The 15,394-nt window shown below is 40.4% G+C and overlaps 1 protein-coding gene and 1 non-coding gene across 3 annotated transcripts; one reads left to right on the forward strand and one right to left on the reverse strand.

The window, feature by feature from the left end:
- Positions 1-1,101: 1,101 nt before the first annotated feature.
- Positions 1,102-6,545, reverse strand: LOC112706406 (uncharacterized). 2 transcript variants are annotated; one of them, XR_011864617.1, is made up of 12 exons: positions 6,294-6,545; positions 5,888-6,077; positions 5,732-5,806; positions 5,281-5,387; positions 4,687-4,747; positions 3,958-4,017; positions 3,771-3,845; positions 3,314-3,466; positions 3,043-3,097; positions 2,607-2,729; positions 1,896-2,175; positions 1,102-1,638 (listed from the first exon to the last, which is right to left on the reverse strand). XR_011864617.1 is itself a non-coding variant. In XM_025757701.3 (12 exons), exons 1-12 carry the CDS (start codon positions 6,323-6,325, stop codon positions 1,615-1,617), a joined length of 1,185 nt encoding a protein of 394 aa, XP_025613486.1. In that variant the 5' UTR covers positions 6,326-6,545; the 3' UTR covers positions 1,102-1,614. The 2 variants fall into 2 exon arrangements, 1 of the variants encoding a protein (XP_025613486.1); XM_025757701.3 differs by having other exon boundaries at positions 1,896-2,125.
- Positions 6,546-6,565: 20 nt separating this feature from the next.
- On the forward strand, positions 6,566-6,637 carry TRNAD-GUC (transfer RNA aspartic acid (anticodon GUC)). Its single transcript has one exon. It is a non-coding gene; the product is annotated as a tRNA-Asp (tRNA).
- Positions 6,638-15,394: the final 8,757 nt, after the last annotated feature.

The following is a 15,394-nucleotide window of genomic DNA, read 5'->3' on the forward strand; positions in this document are numbered from 1 at the left end:
ATGATTTGAATATCATAAATTGGTTTGCTATAAAGCCAACTTTTTGTTTAATCTACAACCAGCAAACAAAATAGTGATATAAATATTAAGACATGGTTTGGTTCACAAGAAAATGGAAGCATGGGAAAAAAGAAAAAAAAAAACAAAAATCGAGAGAAAAATAGATTTTCTCTCTATTTGGTTGTCAAATAAAGTGGAGAAGAAACAACTTGTGTATGAACCCAACATCTGAATTTTTCTCACTGCAATTGCCTAAGAAAAATGGAGAAAGAATGAATGTATTAAAATAAATTACAAACTTACAAAATTATACGTTAATTAAATGACAAAATCTTAACATAAAGGTAAAATTAATTCTTCAAAATCTTAACATAAAAGTAAAATTAGTTCTTATGTATAAAATTATCATAAATTATATTTATATCGAATAAATTATCATTTTAATAATTTGTATTTTGAATATTAAACTTAAATTTATATATTTATTTTTTTACACTCTTTCAGTTTGTTTTTATCAAATATTAAATACTACTTTTAGTCTTTTATTTTCTTTTCTCCTCATTTTCTTTCTTTTCACTTTTTTCTCAACCCAGCAAAGCCTAAGAAAAAGAAAGAAAAACTTAAATAAAAAATGAGTGTTAATGAAACACCTAAAAAAAAATAATCAAGAGTAGAAACAAAAGTTGTGTGTCTAAAAGCCATATCAAGATCATGGTAAAGTAGACGTCAATATAAAATACAATAATTTGGAAACTTTCTTTTTAAAATATATTCTTATCATACTCAACCCGCACAGGGATTCGGAAGAAGAGTAGAAGAGAGACTCAAACTCAATTCGCTTGGCTTCTTTGTGTGTGTGTGTGTGCTTTTTTTTTTACTTTTTAGAGGCAATAAGAAGCCAAGGCTGCAACCATAAACAATTTGGAAGCTGAAAATGAACACATTTTGCTTACATGCCTTCTTACAGAATGAACAAGTTAATCGTTCCCAACTAGTTACGAAGACTGGCAAAACAAAAAGTAATTGAATCCTTTTCAGAAGATAAAAGGTCCCAATTTCCAGTTCTGGCTGCCTGCAGTTTAATTTCTTTTACCCCTGAACTAGATTAATTTCTTTCACTTTATTTTAACGCACTTTTCAAAAGGGCGGAAAAAAGCAGCTCAAATTACCTTACCTCGAACCTGGTGATTGGTGATGTGACGATTACAATAATCCAGCACATACACCAACTAAACCATTTATCAATATTTATAATTCTAACCACCATTCAACAGATTGGAAAGTTTTCAAATGTATCCGAAACACTGGTGTTCTAATAATCTTAACCGTTGATTTTAATTAATATATATTATATATATTTTTTATAATTGAGATCAACGATTAAAATTATTGAATCATTGGTGTACCTGATACACTTGAAATTCTTCCCAACAGATTAACCCGGGATACTTGAACACCAAATATGCACAATTCTTTACATGCACATGCACACACCAGACACAACTGTCAGAAGAGAATAGAATTTCATTGCTCAGGCCTCAGAAATGGTGCTCTTGGAGATATCATCGCCTGCTCCTGTTCAGTTTTCGTTGAAACCAAAGATACGTTGCATGTTCACATGTTCACTGGAGGAGCTCCCTAAATATGACAGTTATATATTGTTTATAATCAGTCCTCTCCAAGTAAGAGAAGAATAATGTCAGAGAAATAAAGTCAAAAGATTAGCATAGCAAAGTGAGGATAAAAGCATGTCCTATATGAACCATTCTAGCTGAATAGTCTAAAACCATGCAAACTGTCTTAAGCAAAATACAAGGAAACATTTTTCCTAAGAATGATGTCAAATTGTCAATGTCATTTTATTTTAACGTTAACTGTTCAATGCAAAACCTCACCTTGAACAGAAGATCATACGCTATATATTCCCAGGGCAATGATATGGACATTAAGCTGCATTTCAAAGGTATCATTTCATCGAAGTCAGGACCAGAGGAAGAGGCAGCTGCATAAGCATGCCTTGCTGCTACTGTTGCAACTGATGCGGCTCTGCGAAAAATTACACCAAGACCCAACCCATTCTTTGATATAACTGGAGAAGATGGACCAGAGTCCTGCTGACTTTGATCTGACATTGCAACAGACAGATTCCATTTCATTCATCTTTCTGTCTAACCTCTGAATAATAATAACATTGTTTTTACGTGTGTCTCCAATAAAAGCATCATAATACATTTGGTGAGAATAATCAAAGAAATGGTTTTCCTGTGAGGCTTAAGGCTTTGGTTGATAGAATAAAGAAGGGGTTCTTGCATAGGCACAAGTTTAATACATGATAAATAAGCACACACACAATTAAAGTGGGTACCACCAACTGTATTCAAGATACATTCACTATCATAGACCGTAACAACTTTTATGTGAGTACGTCCAAGGATAATGTGTGAAATTTGTGTTTATACAAGAATTTTGCTAACAGAAATCACGCAGTCACTAATGAAATTTAGAGTCATGCTTTATAACTATCTTTTTCCACACAAGTTCCAAGAAAAAGAATACAAGAGTTGCATTACAGAAATCAGGAATTCCACCCATAAAAAGTTGCCTACCTGTAACACCAGAAACAGCTACTTCAACTTCCCCTCTACCTCCGGGACCTTTCATGTAAATCCTATCTGTTTTTCCTGTATAATGGCCTACTGATAGAAGGCTCCCAAATCGAGACTTGCCAGCTGCAATGTGGCAAGGGGAATATATTACTGAACAACATATATATGGCATGTGGCATCCATTGGAATGTAAAAAACAGAATAAACTTGGAAATTTCATCATTATCTATTTTAAGGAGCAGAAACAAAGGTGCCTGTAAATAAGATAAATATCAATTCATGACTGAGCAATATGGTATCTTGGCAACGATAAAAAAAAAAGCAGCAAAAGCTCTGTAGGTTCCAATAACTCTACAGTGGCAGATTTGAAATGTTAGAAAAATTACAGGTCCCAAACTACTTTTGGAGATATAGATAGTAAAAAAAGAACAATTACCATCATAAGCATCTCGAACCATCTGATAGCTGACAAATCCTGAGAACAGGGTAAGCTGCATATCAAAGATACCAGCAAGTAAGATTGACTAAAACCCTAAAATAGCTTCTACTTATTACCATGTACGACATGTAAAACTATAATGCAAGTTTCAAGTATAAGTACATGTGCTATTTGAGCACAACCACATACAAACAAACAATTGCTTTGGCACTTATTTAATTTCTTAAAGCAAATAGAAGCATATACAGTAGCTACGAATGGAACAAACCTTAGTATCCTTCTTCTTAGCTGAACTACTATCAACTTTCGGAGAAGAGTTGTCACTAGTACTGCAATCGTTTGACCCCTTTTCACTAGGAAATGCAGCCCCGTCATGTGCGTTAAGAACTACACAATAGCAATGATCTTTTTCAGTCAATACCTGTTGGAAATGAAATGACCAAAGCTTATTTTATTAAGAGTTCTGAACCACGATGGAAAAAATATTTATGATATGGCTATTCCTAAATAAGGAAATTAATTAAAGAACAAGGACACAGGAGCAAGAATTCTAAGAATACAGCATGACTCATGAATTATGAAAGTAGCAAAATAAAGCAGTGCATGTTTCAAGGACTATTCTTGGATGTCTTAATTAGGAAAATGGACGACAGAGGAGAAAGAATATCTAAAACATTCTACATGTAGCAATTAAAATGTAAATAGTTCACAAATGGTTACTTTACCACAGTATCAAAGGTGGAGTCAAAATCATCAATTGCAAAACATATATCTGGATAAGCAGGTGTTGTCTCCACTTCCTATATACATGTGAATGACAGTTATTGTCACTCAAATTACAAGAATGCTTCAAAAAACATGTTTTCCTTTTTTTTCTGCTCAAGGATATATAAAGAGGATAGGTATGCTTGCCTTTTTGGAGTCCAATTGAAAATTTACTCGACTTGGAGATGCATAAACAGTCTTTACAACCTGAGGAATTGCAATGGGATGCAGCAAAATCAAAACATAACTGCTGTATATTTACATTTAGGAATTTTCAACTTGAAGACACCACTGTTAGGTATGTATCACTGGGAAAAAATTGTATTAGCTTCACACTAAAATGTAGGAATCACTCCTAGAAAGAGAAAAGAATATACTATAAATGTGAATGCACTCAAAATGAAATTCATCATTGACAAAAGGAGCACAAATCTTTAAAGTGATATTAGTTAGGTTTCCTACAGTAATCACCTAATAGTAAAAATAACATGAATAGATATAACAAATTACAGAAATAAAAGTCTGAAGATGTGCTAATGATCTCGAGGAAATTAACTAATGCCAATACCTGCCAAAACCATGGCGTGAAGTGTGAACTGTCTCTAACTGCTAAAATCAACTTAATTCTCAAAAAAGTTATGCTTCACCATCTAAATTTGGGCTTGGGGTTGATAAATCTGCGTTTTTTATTTTTTAACCTTAAGATTCCCACAAGATTTGTAAATTGAATTATTTTTCTTATGGACATAAACATATTCACAAACACAACAAGGCAGAACTCCTAACAAAGAAAACCCATTGTAATATTTCATAAAAAATTATATGTGAAGATAATTCAACTGGTAGATAAAGTTTCAATTCTTTAAAATGAATTACCTTGTATACGGGGGATAATGGTGTATCCTGCCCAGATTGATGATTCTGAAGGACCTGGTAACTACAGAAATGGATAGTTTTAATCAATTTGCCAAAATGAATGTTTATGACGAACAAAAAAGTATAACAACCCAAATTGCAAAGCTATTAGAGCTTGTGCAAACCATGACTTTTTATTCAAAGACACAATAGTCTTCTTTACAAAGTTAGAGAATGCAGAATGTCTCGGTCGGAATTTAAAAGATTATTCTAATTATGAATAACAAGTGTAATGATCCACCAAAAAATCAAATGGAAAACTAATGAAACTGTAACGAACTCTAGTATTGTTGTAAAGGATATCTTTCTGATAAGAAATGGCCATGTAACAATACAATTATATAACTTACTATTTTTGCAACATTTTGAGAAACATGTAAAATCAGAGATTCATTCTCAGTATTCCATGGGCATTGGACAAATCATTTGAAGCAATATGATCACAATCACAAGTTAAAGGAATTTAAGGAAACCAGAATGTTTGTCAAACTACTTAAGAGATTAGGCATGGCAAAACACAATGGTGGACATGAAATTGAGGAAAGAAAATTTTACCTGCAAATTGCAACAGTTACACTGAATGATGTATGAGCAATCAAATTCAAGTAAAAAGAACGCCTCCAGTCCACATTTAGTGAAGTTTCATCAACTAAGTTTTTCAACTGATAGTAAAAAAGTGAACAAAATTATTTGCCATCACAAGGCATGGACTACAAAATCCTATGTCAGAATAGCCATCCAATAAGCATAAAGACTAATTTGCCATCAATGCTATACCAACAGTTTTCATCTTTTTGGTTTTGTTCATCAGCAAAGCAAATTAATCAAACAGAAACACACTAGTATCATATGTACTAAGCTCTTGATTGGAGAGTAATGACTATAACCAGTAGACAGAGTTTCAAGCTTGACATTGAACTAAAGCATTACCCACCTCACTGGCATATGATATAAGCTAGAGAAAAGTAAAAGAAAAATCTCCAACAGATTTTAAGGTCGAATTTACCTCGGGTGCCCACCTGCGTACAAAATAAGGATCAAGATTGTCCGCATTGTTGTTGGAACCAGAACCACGGGAAGCCTGCAGTAATAAAGCTCAAAATTCAACTTCACAAAGATAATTGCTGAAAACATTTCTCATAACAAATAAAAAGGTGCATACCAATTTCCTGACAAAGAAAACGAGATCATCATCTTGGCGTCCCCTTGATTCTTTGCCACGGACAAAGTACAGATCAAAAACGTCATGCCAGAATTTCATGTCCATTTCGACATCGGAAGCATCTTGCTCCTCCACTACCGTTTTGCCTATCAAATTAGAGTGCTTCTTTACCATGCTCAGCAATTCATGCCTTAACGATAACGAATCCAGGTGGCGCGGTGCAGAATCATTAGAGCATCAAAAGCATGCAAAAGAATATGATAGTGAGTGGGTGTAAGGAAGAATGCGCGAGCGGTTTGCATTGTGCAATTGGAATTCCAGTTTTCAAATTGGATTCGAGATGGAAAAAGAAGCACAGAAAGAGAAGAGAAGCGCGAATGGTGAATAATGGTGCTAATTTAAGTACCTTGAGGGGGTTTCGCCTCCATCGCGAAGCATATCTTCAGAAATGATTGTTCAAACGGATTGAAGATTAAGATACGAATTATGAAGTAATATTGTAGGGTTTATGCTCAAAATTTGATGGAGAAAATGATGCTACAAATCCAGCTTCTGATTCGACCGAAATCGTGCTGGAAGATGATTCGAGTTCAGAGCAGTTATTCGGTGCCAAGCAGAGCTAAGAAGCAATCATATAATCGTCAATAATAATAAATGTGTCTTGAAACTAACAGCAAAGTCGTTGTAGTATAGTGGTAAGTATTCCCGCCTGTCACGCGGGTGACCCGGGTTCGATCCCCGGCAACGGCGATGTATTTTTAGTTGGGCCTTCTAGTTTGTTTCTGAGCCCAAACTAGAATCAACCCAGACTTCATGATCCAACCTAAACGTTCTAATTTCCCTCACCCCAATAAAAAAAAGGTTCGAATTTCTATCATGTTAGTTGAATTGGGGAATGAAGAGGACCAACATTTTTAGCTAAAAGAAAAAAAGAATCTATTCGTGTTAACTCAAATGTAAAGTAAAGTAAATGTCAATAAATATAACCAATATTTTGGAGGTCATATGATATCAACTTTTAATCGGTTAATATTAGTCAATTTTTTTCAGTATTGTTTAATTACCATTTGAGTAGTGCTAGACCACTCATCCCAAAAGCATAATCTGATAGGACAATGTAACACTAATAACTATATCTCTAATACTTTATAAACCTTCATTATACACATTATATGCTTAGGTCATTGGTTCCCTATACTTTCTCTTACCATTTTAATGTTATCTTTTATAGAATTTTAAATTTAATATTTAAAGGTTAGGATAATAATTTCGACCAAAAAAAATATATATAGGTGAAGTACTTCTCACTAGCACTTTAGCATCCGATATTCCGATCTCATATATTGTTAAGAGAATGATATTTGAAACCTTCTTTTTATACATTTTTTTATTTTCTTTCGGTACTTATAAAAAGATGGCGCATATATATAACATTCTAGCAATTGATTTACAACTTTTTATTCAAACTCGGGACGGATTCGGTACGCGGCTCACTTTAGCGCACTGAAACGTAATTTTATTGTTTGGCGCATCGATAAGTCATGGAAGGCCGGAATAAAAATGCATGTTTTTGTTGGGTCCTTTCCACAATTTCGCACAATAGAGGGGTCACTTTGTTATTTTTTAAAATGGATACAGTTAACTTAATCGTTAGAATTAGTCAACTATTACTGTGGCCCTCTTCCTTCCCTTCCACTCCCCTTTCACTCTGTCGCAATCGCACTCGCTTCCTTCCCCTCCCCTCCGTCGCAATCGCACCCGCTTCCTTCCCCTCCCCTCCGTCGCAATTGCACCCTCTTCCTCCCCTTCCCCTCTGTCGCCTCTTCATCCCCTTTCGCTTTGTCGCCTCTTCGTCCCCTTTCCCCTCCATCGCAATCGCACCGTCCCTTCCTATCTCCACCACTCAGAACGACTGAAACCTCTCAACTCATCTAACTTCTTCTCCCCCCACAGAATCAGCCTCACCACCTCTGACGACGACGGTACCTGATCTGCATTGTCGGTTGTCTTCGGCAGTAGATGGCTTCGCCATCTCCATCAATGGAAAGAAGGTACCCGTTGTATTATCACCCTTCACTTGATTTACAGATATCTCCCTTTTTCTTCGTCATAGGTCTGAAATTTTATTTGAAGTACATCCCCCAATTTTGCGTGTTTCGCTAAATTACCGCGTTGTTGCTATTTGGCACAGGGTTGCTGGGGATGAAGATACCATTGGGGGCAAAGCAAACCATGGAGTTGGATCGGTTGAGGGCGAAGGCTTTGCAGGGTTGGAGTCGGACGAGTATGATTTACAGGAAGATGAAACAGAAAATGACCATCCAGTTGAGGGCGAACGCTCTGCAGGGATGGAGTCGGACGAGAATGACTTTCAGGAAGACGATACAGAACACGACCGTCATGCAGAGGCCGATGTCGACAATGGGGATGCGGTTGAATTGGAAGACGCTTTGGACGGCGCCGGAGGAATGTCTGAGAATTATGCGGAAGACGAGTTTTACGCCGTTGATTCCGGTAAGTCCATAGGTTGGATTGATTTTTTGAACTTGAGCACGGAGGATGTTCTCCGGTTTAATTTCGCAGATGTTGACATTGCATTTGAGTTCTATCAGCAATATGCAAAGCACCATGGATTCGGCGCGAGACGTTCCAGAAGCGAAAAACTCGGCGAAGTAAGGATACGGCAGGAGTTCGTGTGCCACCGACAAGGGTTCCGATCCCCGAAGTTCTACTCGATGCCTAACCGGCAAAAGAGGCCGAGGGCCGAGACACGGTGTGGATGCCCTGCAAGGATGTTACTCCGCATGGACGATGAATCAGGATGTTGGCACGTTGCGTTCTTTTCAGACGCGCATAACCACCACGTTCTTGAGTTGCGATTTTCTTCCATGCTCCCAGGCCATCGGAGGATGAGCGAAGCGGACATCGAGCAGATGAACGACATGCGCAAAGGGGGCATTGGCGTCTCCCGAATCCACGGTTTTATGGCGAGCCTGGTCGGCGGGTATCATAATGTCCCGTACACAACAAGGGACATGCACAATGTAAATGTGAAGCAACGAAGGGAGGGTGGCCTAGATGCGGAATCGTGCTTGAGGTATCTCCGAGAGTGCAAGGCAAATGATCCAGCACTGTACTACAAGGAAGTCGTTGACGGTGAGGGCGTGTTGCAACACTTGTTTTGGTGTGACGGCACCAGCCAAATTGATTACCAGGTGTTTGGAGACGTGGTTGCGTTTGATGCAATATACAAGAAAAACGTTTACCTTTCACCTCTCGTAGTATTCTCCGGTGTGAATCACCACAACCAAACGGTTGTCTTTGCCGCTGCACTGGTGGCAGACGAGAAAGAAGAGACCTATGTCTGGCTGCTTCAGCAGTTGCAAACTTCAATGAAAGGGAAGGCTCCCGTGTCCATAATAACTGACGGTGACAGGCAAATGAAGTCTGCGATCGAGCAAGTTTTTCCGGAGGCTCACCATCGACTCTACGCTTGGCATCTACTCCGAAATGCCACGAGCAACATTGGAAAGCCCAAATTCACCAGGATGTTTAGGGATTGCATGCTCGGCGACTACGAGTTTCGAACATTTCAGAGAAAGTGGTTTGAGATGATTGAGAAATTTGGAGTGGCCGATAAAAGATGGGTACAGGACATGTACGAGAGAAGGCACAGTTGGGCCACAGCACACATACGGGGAAAGTTCTTTGCCGGATTTCGAACAACATCAAGGTGCGAGGGCTTGCACGCTGTGATATCACGGTATGTTAAGTCTCGATACAGCTACACTGAGTTTTTACGTCATTTCCATCGATGCTTGATGTTCGTCCGCGCAAAGGAGGTGGAGGCTGATTTCGAGTGCACAAAGGGTGACCCTGTTATGACCACCAACCTGAAACAGCTGGAGCGGAGTGCAGCCGACAACTACACTCGTGCGATATTCTATTTGTTTGTTCCTATTCTTGACAGGGCCTGTGCAATGAGGGTGGTTGACTCTGAAGACAACGGTTCCTATTTTATTCACACCGTCTCTCGATACGGCACTCCGGGGAAGGAGTGGCGTGTTGTTGCAACGTCTGATACGAGGGAGGTCCGATGCACGTGCATGAGAATGGAATGTTTCGGGGTCCCCTACGAACATATAATTGCGGTGCTTGTTCTTAACAATGTTCATGAGATCCCGAGGTCTCTGATATTACCGAGATGGACCAAGGATGCAAAACTTGTTGCGGTGGAGTCGATGGGCGTGATTTGGGATTCTGTACAACTGACGCAACACTGGTGCCTGATGGATTGGTACCGGAAAGTGTGCAAGATTGCATGTCACAGCACCAAAAAGTTCCAGTTTGCAAGAGACATAGCCGTGCTGATGCTGAAGCACTTCGAGAACGAAGATGCAGGGAACACCAGTTTTCCACACGAGGGGCCACCTATTGAGGGTGGCAGACCCCCGGCGCGAAATCCACCCAGGCGCAATACAAAGGGTAACAGTGCTCATGGTGGAAAGAAGACCCAGCGATGTCGTTTGTGCTGGGAGGTGGGACACAACAGGACGACGTGTTCGGAGCGTCGCACAATGGAACCATCCAGCTCAGTTGCAGAAGACATAGATTCGATGGACACTGACATGGTGGGTTGGTCGCTCTATAGACGATGTAGTTAAGTTTTCTGCTCTGTTAAATGGATCTAATCATTTGTTTTTTACATTGGTGTCAGGTCTATGATAACCTATCCGGCGATCTGTATGCGACCGCAGAGATTCCTTCGTTCCAATGCTCCGATAGTGACACGCAGGCTGGGTTTGCTAACAGCAACTTCGCTGGGACCAAGACGTCCGGGCCAGTCATGTCTCTCGCCGATTGAGCAAAGGGGGCCTACAGTCGTCACCACCGTGTGTTGCAACGGCAGGTTGGTCGAACCCTTTCACGTTCTCCGGTAGGTTGTAGCCGCACACCGAATGTTGTCTGCATTTCAAATAGGTACAGAACCGTCTACATGTCGTCCACGTTAAAACAAGTTTTTGGCATGTTGGCTTTTCTTGGTATGTGAATGTTCTATAGATATCACCGTTTTTAACCAGGATTCAGGATGTGTAGGGTTTAAGTGGTGTCATGCGAATAGCTGCAAATCGACTGTCAAACCTGATGTATTATTATTCGGTCGTTGTCCACCCTTTTGTTGAACCGGACATGGTAGTTAGGGGCATTTTTACAGCCATTCTGTGTTCAGTGGATATTTTGTATGTATGGTAAGTGGATATTTTGTATGTAGTTGGTAGTAACGTTCAGTGGATATTCAGATGCACGTCTCATAAAAAATCTCGTTGGAAAATACATGTGGTTCAATCGCGATCTTGAAGTTCTTTGTAAGGGATCATTGCTTCTGGATGTAATTTAAAACACACGCTTAAAACACCTGAAGTGAGGAGTAAAATGCACTAAATGAAGCACGGCAACAACTTCGAATCAATAAACAACCACTACTGATTAGCATTTTGAGGGTATTAACAACTCAGTGTGAAGTTTCAAAATTAAAAATGCAAAGATACAAAATGCAGGTGAAGTGAATCGGATTACATTCAAGCTTCACAGCTTAAAATAACATTCAAACTTCAGAGGCACAAATTGACATACATTTTTAATATTGGCAGATCAGTCCATTTGCAATGCTACGTGCACGTTAACAACAGAAATGATTATCGTGTTTATCATCCAAAACATAAGCTAATGACGGGAAGGTAGAATTGTATTCCTGGGCCCTAATAACATATAGATTAAAGATACAGATGTATGGACCTGCAGGTTGCACCACCGTACTTGACCGAGTTACTTGGATGGGATTGGGGACGGTGGCTTGGGGTTTAGGAGACCGGAGTTCTCAATATATATGCAGCCGGTATTCTTGCGGCGCCAGCCGTTCGAAGACACAAACATGGCCGTGTCTTAGTTGGCATGCAGTTGCTAAGGCAGACCAGCCAATTCCAAAGCATCCGTTCGTCCTCCCGACATAGTGCGTATACCGAACGGTCCACGCGCCCCTCTCGTTGGTAATCGTAATTGGGCTATCCTTGCATACTCCCGGCAGAGGGGGGACATTCGGCTGGAAGTGAAGACATTTCTTTGGGTTAGATCAATAAAATAGTTGACTAGAAAAATAGGATAGGAAATAGTTTCCCTTAAAAACAATTGTCGGCACACTTACAAGAAAACGGTTTGCCAGGCGGTGCATTATTGGACTTACAAAGAACGGATTGGTCGATCTGAACCCATCGGCTATGTGCCTTGACCTGGGGGCCGACGGATTGGTTATACAAGTGCAGTCCGTCCTCGGGCCCGCATGGTCCAAGTAGTTGATTTCCATAGTATGACCGTTGAAGAACATGACGTACATTGTGCTCTGAACGGTGTGATAACGGAACAGCACAAGCCACTCATCCCTTAGGCCATAGCGTGCCCGGACATCGTCCCATCCTCCATGAAGCACGATCCTCCCATTAGGTTGCATATTCCAGCCCACGCGATGACGATGTCCTGTAGGCGTGGTTAGGGTCAGTGGTCGCGGTAGGGACCGGCCATATTCCCGGGAGAATCGCAGCGGGAGCTTCTGTAGTGGATGGTGGAAAAAAAAGGGTTACAATGTGCCACAGATGGATGGATTGATGATTGCAGGTGGTAAAGGAATTGAAATTGGGTTCTATACCAGTGTATCAGGGTCGTTAACCGGGATTATCGCGAAGAACTGGACTGTATAGTTGCCATGTGCGGGTATTACCGGAAGACTTCTGTTTCTCAAGTTTCTGGTGGAACGTAAAACAGCATAAAACAAACGAGTTAGCCGATTGCATACCAATAACCCGCTAGAATGATATTGTTACCTTCCGTAGTTGATCTCGCAGTATCTTGTGTCGTGGATGGCCACATAGAAAAACTTCGGTTGGTGATACGATAGCAGCATTGAGTCACCGATTCGAAGGTGGTAGTGTTCGTAAAAGGCTCGCCAGCCTCCGGTAAATACGATTTGATGCGGATGCTCCTCCTCCACAACCCACGAGATGCTCCACGACTGACCGTTTGTTGTGATTACCTCGACGGGGTTGCTCATGTTATCCCGTACACCGTTGGAGAAGGGCACTGGCAATCTCTGCATGAGCAAAAAATCGATATTGATGTGGGCTTGCATGCGGGCCTTGGGGTTATGTGAGTAGAACAGAAAAAGTGAAAACTTACAATTTGATTCTCCATGTTGGGGATTATGAATCTGAAGAAGCGACAATCAGCGAGCGGCGGCATGGTGAAACCTCGTCTGCGATTTCTTTGATGGTTTTGGGTTCTTTACTGCCGGAAGCTTTTGAGTATCCAACAATGGCTTCCCTTCTTCGAAAAGTATGCGATTTTTATTTTTTGGGTAACGTACAAACCTACGCGCGTTAAACAGGCGAAACAACTCCCACCGTTTAAAGTTATTTTTTTAATAAATAACCCTTAAACCTGATTAGAGTGGACATTAATGGGGCATTAATATAGTTGCACTTACCAATGGCAATTACCTGATTTCAAAAAAAAATCGATAACCACCGAATGAGCACAGGATTTAAATTTAGCCCTAATCTAGTGTTATCATTCATTCCATTGCGTGGGTCAGTGAGTAATGACTTCGTATTGTCAGCCTGGACTTGGTGATGGATGGATGGATGGATTGATGTATTCGAACGACGCAGGTAATCACGATATTTTTTTTCTTTTGTATATTTACCGTTTTTAATTTTTTTCCCTAAAAATAACTTTTTTTTAAAATCGTTTGCACATGCTGGAAGATAACATTTTCTTTTGTGTTGGCGTTGGTCCAGAGAAACCGAGCCGACTCAAAACCCAGAACCCGTACTCGTCCAACGACCCAACATCAAATAACATAAAGGGGCCCAACATAAATATACAATAAAAGTAATAAGAAGAATGACCCATGATATAATCAGTCCACGAAGACTATCCGTCAATTGCAGAATGCCCAACAATGTCACATAACATAACCGTTATCAATGATCCAACAACCAAAAAAATTGCAGTGCATGAGTAAACCCAAAAAAAAAAGTTGTATTCCGCCACTTCAGACGTATCTTAGTCACGCTTTCCCGTCTTGGCGGCCGACTTAGCAAGCAATGCACCACTTTCCTCGTTGCATCTTCCCGTTAGCAGTGCAATTGCCATTTTTATCCTGATCTTCTCTTCGTCCAGCTACAATGGTCAATACGGCGTTTATTAGAGACACACAGTGCAATTGCATTTTACCTGTATGCATGCGTTAACTTACAATTGGCAACACCGCGTACGTGAACCTGCGTCCCATTGCCATCCACTGCATGACCCAAATGCCAGAGTCTGTACTGCTGCTGTTTTTGGGCACTCCCGGTGCGGACATGATTTCCATACTGGCAAAATCAGGAGCGGCCTTAGAGCGTAAGTTTTTATACCCGTCAGTTGCAACAATTTCATCCAGCGCAGTCAGCTGGCACATATTTAAAAACATAAAACAGATTAGCGTATTCGGATAGGACGATGATCTTACTTATGTTCGTTGCCTACCATGCATTGTATGACACGTCTCCTTCTTGCCTTTGATTCTTTAGTCGCATTCGTGTCAAATTGATAGACTTGCTTGTCCGACAGGTCAACCACGGCCAAGAACCAGTGCTTGTCATAGTCTTCTTCTAGTGCTTGCATATAGACCTGCGATCGATAGAAAAAGCCGAAAACCAAAAGAAACTCAAAATTCAGTCTGACCATGACCAGAACTTGCGTACAAGAATCTTATTGGTCGGTAGCTTACAATGCGCAGGTCTTCCGTCGGGTGCATGTGTTCTTCCCCGTATCGCTGTGCCAAAATTTCAGGGTGGACGCCCTCCATTACATCGGACTGGTTACTCAGGGAGTATTCAGAGGTTGAAACAAGTCACCGTCATATGTCAACGGTACAAGGTTCGTGTTATAACAGAGAAGGTTAAATCATAGTTATGCATTAAAATAAACTACGAAAGTTTGTTTTGGCCGTACTGCAAAATTCGGGTGCAAGCACCACACGGATCGAGGGTGATCTCCATCGGTTTCTCCCTCCGATGCAACCATGATTGTGATCATCTCCATTATCTACAAGTCAAATCCGACGAAAAATAAAAAATCAGACTTCACATGGAAGTAATAAACCCGGGTCAACGGAAATAAATCCATTTATTCGAAGAGGGTACGATCGATTGCTACGTGCCTTTGGGGTTGGTTGCCGTCCGTCTAACAGGCATCCCACGTCAGAACGAGTTGCATGTTGCGACCCGATGCGTACAACGATCTCCCTACGGTCAACAAATGGAAGATGTTACACCCTGAGGGCAAATTTAACTGCCTTCCGGCACTAATGATGCCGCACGGCATATTCAGACGTTGATGTTCCGATACAATACTCACGTTGGGTCAGAATCATGGTCGAAGACGTAGCTACAGATGTCCATCGCGTGCTGA

Source organism: Arachis hypogaea, chromosome 8, assembly GCF_003086295.3.
Source record: "Arachis hypogaea cultivar Tifrunner chromosome 8, arahy.Tifrunner.gnm2.J5K5, whole genome shotgun sequence".
In the NCBI taxonomy this organism is placed as follows: Eukaryota; Viridiplantae; Streptophyta; class Magnoliopsida; order Fabales; family Fabaceae; genus Arachis; species Arachis hypogaea.